The 11,795-nt window shown below is 46.3% G+C and overlaps 1 protein-coding gene across 2 annotated transcripts; it reads right to left on the reverse strand.

Annotated features, from left to right (window-relative positions):
- Positions 1–67: 67 nt before the first annotated feature.
- Positions 68–10,663, reverse strand: LOC118284593 (uncharacterized protein KIAA2026). Of its 2 annotated transcripts, none has more exons than XM_035607422.2 (10): positions 10,147–10,663; positions 8,877–9,561; positions 8,214–8,414; positions 6,539–8,082; positions 6,287–6,348; positions 6,050–6,139; positions 5,822–5,937; positions 5,490–5,698; positions 3,074–5,107; positions 68–2,567 (listed from the first exon to the last, which is right to left on the reverse strand). In XM_035607422.2, exons 2-10 carry the CDS (start codon positions 9,548–9,550, stop codon positions 718–720), a joined length of 6,780 nt encoding a protein of 2,259 aa, XP_035463315.1. In that variant the 5' UTR covers positions 9,551–9,561; positions 10,147–10,663; the 3' UTR covers positions 68–717. The 2 variants fall into 2 exon arrangements, with proteins under 2 accessions (XP_035463315.1, XP_035463316.1); XM_035607423.2 differs by lacking the exon at positions 10,147–10,663 and adding an exon at positions 9,771–9,786.
- Between the last annotated feature and the right edge of the window lie 1,132 nt (positions 10,664–11,795).

The raw sequence follows: 11,795 nt of genomic DNA on the forward strand, positions 1-11,795 counted from the left end.
CAATAAACAATAAATTAAAAAAAAGATTTCTCCAGGAGCCTTTGTATAAAGGAAGCAGTTCAAACACTTGTTGGGGACAGTTGCATTGTTTATTTCCATGCAGTAAAGTCCACATTTGTTCAATGACAGTGTATCTAGTAAATATTTTTGAAAAATCTATATGGTAAAAATAAATAAATGTGACTTTATATGGGCGCAAAAACATGTAGTACAAATACACCTAACAGCTTATTTATTTTTCTAAAAAATAAGATGCAGTTCTGAAAGTTACTAGTTGAAAAAAGGACAAAGTGACAATCTGGATAGAGTTGTATTGTTCAAGCTGACAGATGAATTAGAACAAGTTGTACCAATGAATAGTATCCCAATTACTACTTTTTGAAGCAGTGTTGAATTGCTTAGCAAGTATTACAAAAGCTTGAGGTGAATTTAATCAACTTCCCATTGTTACAACAGTTGTTATTACTGGCCGTGACATTAAAAAAGGACCAAAGTCAATAGTCTATACGATTAATCTGAGGGCAACATCAATAGTTTCCACTTGAGAAAACCATCACAGTATACATTTCCAGTAAGTTTGATTGAGTATACAGTTTAAATATAAGATGATCTAACCAGAGCAAAACATACTGTATACTAAATGTAAATTATGAGTCAAACTACAGCTGGAAAACAGTTCTTTAACTAATCCCAGGATTACTGATGGATATGACTGATTCACTTTGTGTCTGCCTGTGATGGCTGTAAAGAGGAATCATGTGTGTGTAGTGCTCCACTGGAACTGTTGGGGGAAACCTCCAGTGCATCCAGTGGTGTGGGGCAGGCAGTCAGCTCTGCTAGATTGACCTGGCACTGAGCTGTGCTCAAAACAGCACCATCTGGACTAATTAGAAGCTTGGATGCTACATTGGTATAAATACCTAAGGCTGGGGTCTGCAGAGAGTGCTTTCCAAGTGCTTGATTGGTCAAAAAGACAGGTGGGTGGATGGTGGCGTTTGTCTTCAGTGATGTGTTTGGTTGAGCTGGAGTGAACATTGCAGTGCTGCTGGATGGAGGCGCGTTGCCCACTGAAGCCGTTTCAAAGTTATTAACAGTGCTTCCGATTGGTGGAACCGTAGCAACAGGCAGCGTCTGCATCCTAGCTACTGAGCTTACAATTGGAGGGACGGCCACTGTTGGTAATACTTGTGTTCTTGTGCCAGCAAGCACTGGCTGGATGACCGCAGGCACCGGTTTTCTGATTGACGTCTTGCCTAGTCCTGTATGCAGTAAAGCCTGCGATAGAGCCGTGGTTGGTGCCGCAATTTTAACTGCTGTCGTGACAGGACTGGCCAGAGATACAGTTGGGCTTGGCAAACCTGGCAACGATGACAGAGGTGCTGACAATCTGGGCAAGGGGTGTGCTGCCGCAGGCAAAATGGTGGATGAACATTTAGCTTGTGTGGCTGCACCTGCGGCTGACCTAACAGGAGCCAGAGCTGAGCCAAAAGGAGGGGCGCTGGTTACCACTTGGGAAAGTAGGGCTGGTACACTTCCTAACCTTGGTGGAGGTGAGACAAGAGTGGGTGTCCCTACAGGAGGTGATGCAAAGTGTCCAGCCTGCCCAGCTGGCAAACTAGGCAGAGCAGACACATTTGTTTTACTGGGTAACAACGATGAGCCTAGGCCAGGTGTTACTGCTTGTTGGACTGGTGTGACGATGGGAGTGGTTGCTAGCAATGAAGGACCAACAGCAGGTGCGCATGCTACAAAAGGAGAACTTGCAGCTGGTACACCAGACAACGTGGCTGGGGACTGGGGTAAAACTGGTGCTTGCGGGGCTACAGTGGCATGATTTGCCACTTGGGGGGGTACTGAGGCTCCGGTAGCGCTGACAGTAGGCACTTGTTGTGGTGCAGGGCTAGAGATGATGAGCACATGACTGCCTGGACCCAAACCCTGGGGAGGGACTACAAAGCGTGTGTTGTTAAGAATGATCTGTGTGCCAGCAGCAAGGGGCGTAGAGGTGTTGATGACTACCCTCTGCTGGATTGTTCCAGTAGCAGAGGTGGAGAATGGGGTACTGGTGGTTGCTGCCGAGGAGATGGATGTATGGGTTGTATTGGGAGCAAGTTGAGGGGAAGATGACAAGGAAGATTCCTCACCAATGCCACTTTGGAGATATGATTGCTGACGGGCAGGAGGAGGTGTGGAGGTTTGGGCTGGGCTACTCTGCACAGTGGTGGTTACCTGAGCAGGAGTGCTGCTGGATGGTTGACTTACACGCATACAGAGGAGCTTCTTGATCATGTTTCCTGCAGGCAGAGTGGCAGCATTGGATGTGGATGTGGACGTGCCTTTCTGGGAGATCATGGAGAAGGAAGGGGGGCCCTGGAGCGGAGAGCTGGTGGTCATTGATGCGTGACAAGCAAGCTGTGCAGAACAAGTTGTGATCATATTTCCAGGGGTTGCAGCTGCTGGACAGCTTTCTGAGGGAAATGCTGGTGTGCTTTTGGATGGCGAACATGACAGGGAGCCGATGGTCTGTCCAATGGTTGTCGTCTTCCCTGACAACTGCATTTGAACCCCTGGAGATACATAAAAAATATTTTATTCAAGAGCTCTATGTTGATAACAGGGCTGTATTTTGGATATGTGAATTACTACTTAAATACAATAGTTAAAACTGGGGTGAGCTTTATGGTCTAATAAAAGTAACTTGTTGTTTTCAAGACAAATCCATTGTTTTCACTGCTGCTTCCTCTGATAGTCAAGGCCCTTGTAGCAGTATTTTTATGTTGACAAATTGTCTGACTTATCAAAGCATCATTTTTAAAACTGACACAAGCAGAGAGTTAATGGTCTTCTGTGTTTCTAACTGAATCCTTGTTGTGATTCATTTTCCAAAAAGGCAATCATGGGGGTTATTGCCTGATGTAATACATTAATATAGTGTTTATAATGTTTATGTCAACATTAGATTCTCCACATTACTTCAATTACATTATTTAGTCGACATGTACAATTTAATTATATTGAATCAAACACAAATTACAGCAGACTTCCAGTAAATTAACACATCAAACAAACCCACCTGAGGACAGACAGATGTTCTGGACCTTAGCCAATGCTTCCGAGTTGCCACTGCCAACAGGTTGGCCTGGACTTAATCCCATCTTTAGAGCCTGACTTGTGAATGAAGTGGTCAGCAGCTGTCCACTAGCCGTTGTTGCTGTCGCCTGCTTTGGAATGCTTCCCATGTAGGTGGTGGAAGATGTGGCTGTGGGCTGGCTGATAAACATGACCCTTGAACCGGGAAGTGATTTTGAAGAAGAGGGTGTGCCTTTTGATAAGGCTATAGTTGAGGTGGGGGACAAAGACGGAGCAAGCAGGATGAATTTAGTGACTTGGGATATCTCATCTGTACTGACCCGTTTCACACCAGTCTTGCCGACTTCTGTTTGTTTGAGAACTTGAGGAACACCAGGACTACTCAGTGATGGGACAACAGCAGCATTTTTCACTGATGAAGTCTGAATATGAGAAGCAGCAGCTGTCTGTGCTTGCTGGCCAATCGTTTTTGCAACTGTAGTACCAGCTGAGGTGTTGGAGCCTTGACTTAAAGCAACAGTGGTGCCTACAATCTGACTTCCTGAAATGGGAATGCTAGCAGTGACTGCAGTGTGCATAGGGGTTGTAACAGTGGAAAGGGACTTTAATACTGAAGGAACCTGCTTCTGAGGTTGGACCGCTGAGTCACTTGTCACTACTGGGATGGTGCAAGGAGACGTCTGAGAGGGAGCAGAGTGAGAAAAAGATGTTGACGACTTGGATACAAGGAAAGCTTTAAACTGAGGTGAGATGGTGATGACTGGACTGGTGGGCAAACAACCAAGCACACTGTGGTCTGATGTCTGAACTTTGACAATGCCAGTGTTGCCTCCTCTAGTTGTTACCAGGATGGACTGTGAGTCACGGATACACACTGTCTTAAGCTCCTGCCTCAGGTCTTTAGATTTAGTGGGTTCAGAAATACCTGTACTGGAAGGAGGCGTGATGGGTGAGAGTTTTGGTATGACACCTTGTTGTGGGCTAGCTTGGGGACTGCAGATGTTTGCCCCCTTGAACGCTGCTGTGTTTGGGATCCCCTGTTGTGGAAAGGGGGAATCAGAAGGAGAAGGGGTTCTCACTGTCCTGGCATGTTTTAAGGGAGCCACTTGCTGAACCGGGATTCTGTTTTCAGGAATGGTGAACCCAGGCACACTGGTGGACATGCATAACGGGCTGGCCACTTTCACCTGAATGTCCTTTGATTGTTGTTGATGTAAAGAAGATGTCTTTTCTTCAGTTTTGGGAATAAGAATATTAGAATTCAGGATCACCACTTGCTGCATGATTTTCTCTCCAGTGCTGTGGTTCGTGGCAGGATGAACTGAGATCTTAACTGGGCTGCTGCTGTCTTTTTTTGCAAGCTGACCCAGGCCCTCAGGTATCTTGCACACTACTTGGACAGAACTTTTTGGTACAGTCTGGGTTGGTTTGGCCTGTGTTGATTTAAGAGGAGCTGCCTTCACTGTGGCCATTCCTGGCTGTACTTGTGTCTGTTGTTGTCCTTGTGCCTGCTTTTGTTGGGAGTTCTGCTTGAAACTGGATGGAGAAGTTTGTGCTTTTGAAAGTTTTGTGGTAACCATTGCAGAGGTAGGCAGGGGGCCCAAAGACCCTTGGCTCTGTCTATCTACATTGTTGAACCCTGGACAATCAGCTGGCCGTTTCATTAAGGTCACTTTGTTTCCCACACTCTTAGCCAGCAGGGTGGGGATTGGCGTGTAGCCCTTAGGTAGTCCAGTGGTGGGGTGGAGGATGGTGGGCCTGGACAACATTGTAGTCTGAGCTGGGGACCCCGCTGCCATTGCTAAATTTGAATCCAGGGATTGATTCAATGGGACCAGTTCAGATCTAGATTGTCCAGATTCAGCAGCAGAAGTAATGTTTCTGCTGCCAGTCTGACCTCTTGGTAACAGACTGCCGCCTTTCTCTGTGCTGGCCAGAGGGTGTTTAACGTGGATCGGAGGAACGTAGGTCACCATTGTTTCTCCAGCAGAATCACCCAAAAACTCCCTGGTGCTTGCTGAGAATATAATAGAGATGTCTATTAGAGATGCATGGATCAATCAGCCATCTACACAGGTTCAACAGACAGGTAGAGGCTACGGCTAGTTCAATGTCTACTGAATTGGCATACAGGAGCACAGGTGACTAACAAACACTAGTTCACTAGCAAAGATCATTATGCAGAGCATAAAACATTCGGCTGCAGTTTTTCAATTCTAGTTTGTGCAGAGTGGGGGAATGCCCTGACATTCATTTTAATTCCTCGAGGGCAATTAAATAAGATCAGATCGGTGTCTATTAACTGCATAGCAGCCTTTAGAATAAGGAAAAGACTATTTGAATCTTTATTATTACATTACTATAATAAAAATGTTAAGATACTAGTTTAATTACTTTACCTCCACTCCAAAGACCTCGGGGTACTATATGTTCCAGGTCCTCCTCTTCCGATCTTCTATAATGATCTGCGAGAGAAAACAACTCCTTCCCTGAACCGCTCTCATCATCTTCATCTGACGAAGACGACGATGAAATGCACTCCTCACGCACAAAGTTATTGTACTCTGGGTGCTTCTTGAAATCATCAAATTCCTTCTTCAAACGAAGCCTGAGAAGAAATAGCAGAGCAGGGATTTCGTTCTTGTCCAGTAATGATATAATGCAAAGAGTAGTTCAATGAAAGTTGTCCTTATTGAGCTATTGTGCTTTGTGATCATTATTTAAGTTGTACCTGTTCCTTTGGTATGCCTTAACAAGTTTGGGTTCCCACGGTGAAAGCTCATTCAGTAGTCTGATTAGGGTGCTGTGGAGGTCTTTCACAGCTTCTCTCCTATAATACCACCGATCCTGTCGGTTTAAACATGTAAAAGAAATCTCAGTCAAGTCACCAACATGAAAGTCCAGAAAGCTGTGGCGCACATGAGGTTATCTTCTTGACAGAACTATGGTTGACACCCACCAGTCTCTTTTTGCTGCTCTCCAAGTCATCGAGCTCATCTTCTGTCTTACTGATCAGCACTCGCAATTCCTCAAGACTGGTGCAGACCAACTACAGAGCAGGAATGACAAAAAAAAGTAATATATATTAATGAAGAAAGAGGGCCACGAAAAGAGGGGCAGAAGAATGGTGAGGCTTAAGTAAATTTGAAATAAAACTATTATGAATTTTATCACTTAATCAAAGAGTGGGGACTACCTTAAAGGCTGGTTCAACTTGAGGTTCATCTGTCATTTTCTTTGAAGATTCAAGCTTTTTTCCTGTCAGCAAGATACAGTCACCAACAATCAAACATTATCAGTTATACTTAGAATTGAAATAAACAAATAAAGAAACGGAATAATAAACAAAATGTAGAAACTATCCCATATGTCAGTGCGGCAATTGATGCACAAGCTGATAACCAAATGAGACCACTGGACCAATATCAACATTGATATTTTTCCTCACCTGTTGTATGTTTTTTCTTCCGGTCTTTTCTCTTGATAGTCGTGGCGACTCTCCGCACTGCACACTTGGCATCCTCGACTGGGGACAGGCTCATCCTGTCCACCTGCTGTTGGTGCTTGTGCTCTCCTTTCACCCTCTGCAGCAGTTCCCTTCCTCGCTTTTTCTTCCGCCTTTTTTTTGTAGTCCAGATTTTGTCATTCATCCTCTCTTCACTTGAATTTTCAGAAGACACCTGTGCCGCTTGTCCTGATGTGCCATAGCAGCTTTCTTGTCCCTCAGATTCAGCCTTACTGGTTTTGCTTGGGGAGGCCAGATTCACTGAGCGAGCGGGAGACCTGCCTGTGTAGCTGTGCTCCCCGACACTCAGACAGGGCTCCTGTGTCTCTGCTTCAATGGTACGCATTGAGGACCATGAGAGGCCACGCTTCTGCTTTATTGCGAGTCTCTTTGATTGATCCTCCAACTCTACAGTCTCTTCTTTAAAAGGTATATTCACACCACTTCTTCTAGAAGGACTAGTGTGGGAAAGGGCTAAGGAGTTAGTGTGTATTTTTAAGTCCAACTTAGAGTCTTTACAGGATTCTCTATCAGAGGACCCCGATTCTGACTCATCCTCCTTCTTCTTCAGTGACCACAGTTTAAACCTTTTATCTTCCTCTTCATCCCCATTTTCCCTTTTCAAAAGGCCACATGTCTCTGCTCTCCCCTTTACAAAATCATCTGACTCCCCCGTGTCCATGGAGCCTCCATAGCACTCCCTGTCACTTTTGTTTCCCTCAGCCTTCATCCCATCTGACTCATCAACCTCTGTCCCTGGCTCGGTTTCAACCCTTTTTACCAATACAGAAGGGAAAGGGAAAGCTGTGGGTGCGCTGGGGCTCTGGCAGTAGATCCTCAGGTCTGCCCCACAAAAGTGTGGGAAATGTATATACGCATTCTCTCTGCTGTCATAACCCAAAATAGACTCCCTACATTCATGAATGGGCTGGGCCAGCACGGCATCCTGCACACTCTTCTGTGTCTCATATACATGATCACACAGCCCCTTCAAAACCCACAATCGCTGGTAGAAGGGCAGCAGATGAAAAGGTTTCTCCTCCAAAGGACTCACCTCCCCAAGGGTGCTGAAAAATTGGTGGCAGAGTCCCAGATGCTCAGCCCGACCTGGCTGGTCATGGGACATGCCAACTACTCGATACCAGGCCATGACCCGCTGCCTGAGCTCTGACTCCCAGCGGCGATAAGGCAGTGGGGGCCGACGTTGCAGAGTGGCCCTCCGCTGGGGTGGGGACAGAAGGGAAGACATGATTTTGGAGAGTAGGAGGCTGCAGCGAGGCATCAGCAAACAACGCTCTAGCTCAAAAAATACAATCTCTGGGAGGTAAAGGGCAGTCTGGGCCAGGCAGAGGAAATGGCCTATGGCAGGGAGTTCCCAAAGTGCATCCACCGTGTGGGGGGAAGCCTGGGACAATAACGTCTGCTCCCACTCTTCCACCTCTTTGGCTGACATTTCCTCTGCTTCCTTCTTCTCAAGCTCACGTTGCCTGAAAAGTCAGAAAACAGATGTAGATTGTTGCCTGGTTTACATTTGCACCAATCTTATTTGATTATTTATCAAATAAATTATCAACTTATGGCAGCAACTTGTAAACTTCTCTCTGAAATATGAATTCACCTCTTCTCCTCCTTGGCCCTCTGCTGTTCTTCTTGTCGTAAGGCCTGGACCATGATAGACTCATGCCCACCAACAGTGAGAGTAGCCAGGCTTCGAGGTGCCAGTCTCCTCCTCGTGGAGGTGCCCCCTGATCCCCGCTCCTCCTCTGCACCAAAGCGTCCTTTAGAAGTCACGGCCAAGGTTGTCTTCTCTCGCAGCGTCCTCATTTGACAGACAGGAGAGGAAAAACTGACGTGTCAATATGATTAAAGTCGCTTTTCTGGTAGCTTCAAGGATTGTTGCAGTAAACAGACAGTGGGTCCCCATTAATGGTGTAATTCATGTAACTGAGTAAATATTTTATCAAAATTAGGATTATGTATGCTATTGAAACCCCCCCCATTCGGGATAATAATAATTATCATAAAATAATTAATGTATTATAGGAATTTATTTATGCAGAGTAGAAATACGAGCTGGCAATGAAATCATTCTACGACTACTCTTTTTCTGCATTTAACTGCATCCTCTTAATATTTGTGAGCTATTAACTTTGCCCACATTAATTTCTGATGCACATGACATAAAACACAAACTGGGTCCTCTGTGATTGCAGCTGTGTAATGATTTGGAACATTTAGCAGCTAAGTAGTTGGTTCTAAAGTGTAATTGCATTATGTTTACCTGGATAACAATGTAAGCTTCTGCTCCAGCATGATTTCCAGCTTTTGAGCCTGCTTGGAGATCCAGTGGTCCACCCCATGGTAGCGATAACAGTTCTCCAACATCAGCCTGAAGTCTGCAACAAACTCTGTTATTGTCTCGTACCCTTGGCTACTGAACTTTTCCTCCATCCGCCGCAAGCACATCGACTGCCTGAGCTGGGCCTGACCCCAGCCCCGGACCCCTCCGATACCATGCTGGGCCTCCTGATGGCTGATGGGATGGAGGAAGCGGCTGGTGATCCCTTTGTGCTTGTCCGACAGAAAGCCGGTGAATATCCTATAGGCTTGCTGGACCTCGCGGTTCATGTCCTCCTCCTCAAGGCTGTTGCTGTTGGTGGAAATGCAGACCTCGGGCAGAGAGAGGTCACTGTTCGAAAACTCTGACATGCCATCATTCCGCAGAGCCAGGAGGTCACCCTCAGCGGTAACGTCTCCGCCGTCCCCGGGACAGAGTATTGCTTCCATAGTGTCAACTTCACAGATGCCATTACTGAACAGATCCTCTGCCATTACAAGGTCAGTGCTGAGCTGCCGTGGTGCTTGGTCTCGGTCAGTCACAGTAAAGTCTCGGTTGTGGAACAGCGGTTGGCTACAAGCTGCTGTGATTTGCTCGCTCATATCCATCTGATCCATGGTGCACGCACCTGAAATGGGTAATAGGTGTTTGAGGATGTGAACAACAACAACAACAACAACAACAACAACAACAACAACAACAACAACAACAACAACAACAACACTTTTCATGCATAGGAAAACTAGAGTGTGACAATGGAACTGAGTTCACTGGGCGGTTATACTGCCGGGTCCTGGGGAAATTAAAGCAGAGATTGGGTGATCGCACATGACAAACCTAAGAGACCGTGCTATTCCTGTCATGGCAGGTGCTCGCATCATAACGGCCGCATAATGAAACCGTTGGGACGTTCACCTCGCGTGACGGTCTCGAACTGAGCAGGCGAACTCAACTTATTTGCCTCTCTGATGTTTGCAAACTCTTTCATCTCCCCCCGGATCAATGACTGGCTACCTTTGGAAGTTAACCAGCTAGTAGCTAGCTAGCCACCGACGGCGACTAAAACAACAATAAGTCAACAAAAGTTTGTCGCGCTCGCTCGCCGAGAGGTCAGCGGCGAGCTGCCTCGTCGCGTCTCTCTCCGGATCACGTGCGAAAACACGAGCAAAACGCGCCGACAAGGGGCCGAGCTCGGTGGGTTCGGACAACATACCTCGACGGTGTCAGTGCGGCTCCGGAACGCGCACCAGGCGAGACGGCTCCTAGCAAGCCGAGCAGCCGCGGTAGCTTGCTAGCTGCGTTAGCCCGCTATTGTCTCCGAACTGCGGCCTGCAATTGCTGCGTTCGCTGTCCATTGTGGAAAAAACGTGCGGTGGCGACCGAATGTCCCGCACATGGGAAAGAGTTGTGCGGACACCTCACGTCGTCAGTGACAGCGAGGCGGCTACAGGAGCGTTAGCCGGAGTATCGCTCGCTGGTCGCCCGTCAATGCGTAACAGTTCATCATCACTAGCCATCCGGCTAAACCGGGCTAGGTTTTGCAAGTTGACAGCCACTTTGTGGCACTTTTTTTTGCCAGGTTCACTTTAACGACAAATTCGCGCCAGATTTCTTCTGGGCCATGCGGCGTCACAGAAAAAAGAAGAAGATGCTCATAAGCGAACTACTCTGGTTTGCTGGAGGACCAGAGGACCGTTCTCTTCACCTCCACCCTGCGTGCGCCCGATGCAAATGTGCGCAGCCTGACGTAGCCAGCTGGTCGCGTGTCACACTGTGCCGCACCAATTTGTTATTATGTTTTTATCTTTTTGTGTGTGTGTGTGTGTGTGTGTGTGTGTGTGTGTAAAGTGTGCTGACACACCATTGCACTGTATTGTTCATATCACTGGAATTGTCACCCATTGTCGCTTAAAGAGGAGCACCGCGCGTCCGTCATTCAACCAAAACAATTGGAAAAAATTGCACATAATAGAAAAGACAAGTGTGCGTTACTACAAACCAGCAGCATCATTCTGGGTTGTTTTTTTTAGCACTCCTTCATAATAAGCGCTTTAGTGTTTTTCACCGAGGCACAGAAAAACAAACAGCAGGTTGTGCTGCTCCATGTAAAAACTTGGGCTGCACAAGTGTCTCACATTAAACCGCTAGATGTCGCTAGTCACCAATCAACGCTTTGAACAGATGATCACCTTTATTATGGATATGTATACGCGTGGAGGGTGATCATAAATAATTCGACCGTCATGTGCTTATAGCTTTGAACTACAGAGAAAAGCTCCACCACATAGCTGTTCTGATTATAGCCACGTTATGGGGCGAGGATATGTCAAAGTGCAGAGTCATGATTTGTAGTTCAGTTCCTGACAGACTAAGATCAGGGCATAGAGTCCCATGCCCATTCTGTTGTGGCCATCGACTGTAAATAAACACATGGGCCAATCAATGTATCTTCACACTGTATGTGTGTATGTGTCTATACTGTTGTTTAACCAACGTGCTGATGTGTTTGAACAATGTGTCTCGGAACATACGTGGCACCAGTCATTGTTTTATTACATCTATCATAATCTTTCTATTAACAAGAGACAACGGGGTATCAGCATCAGGAACCTAAGCAGATGTGTCATTCTCTTAAACTGCTTAAGCAGCCTTAGACTTGCCGGTGGCACATCAAGGTCTCCAGCTGGGACAATTGTTAATTAAGCAATGGTGCCACCAGAGGCCTGTGCTTTACAGGGAGTTTAGTGCAGTTAAAAGGTACAGTCAGTCATTCCAACATATATATACACACCACCACCATCATCACCACCATCATCACTTTACTCTGTTAACTGTTTTAACAACATGATGATATAGATGATT

Source organism: Scophthalmus maximus, chromosome 20 (genome assembly GCF_022379125.1).
Source record: "Scophthalmus maximus strain ysfricsl-2021 chromosome 20, ASM2237912v1, whole genome shotgun sequence".
Lineage (NCBI taxonomy): Eukaryota > Metazoa > Chordata > Actinopteri > Pleuronectiformes > Scophthalmidae > Scophthalmus > Scophthalmus maximus.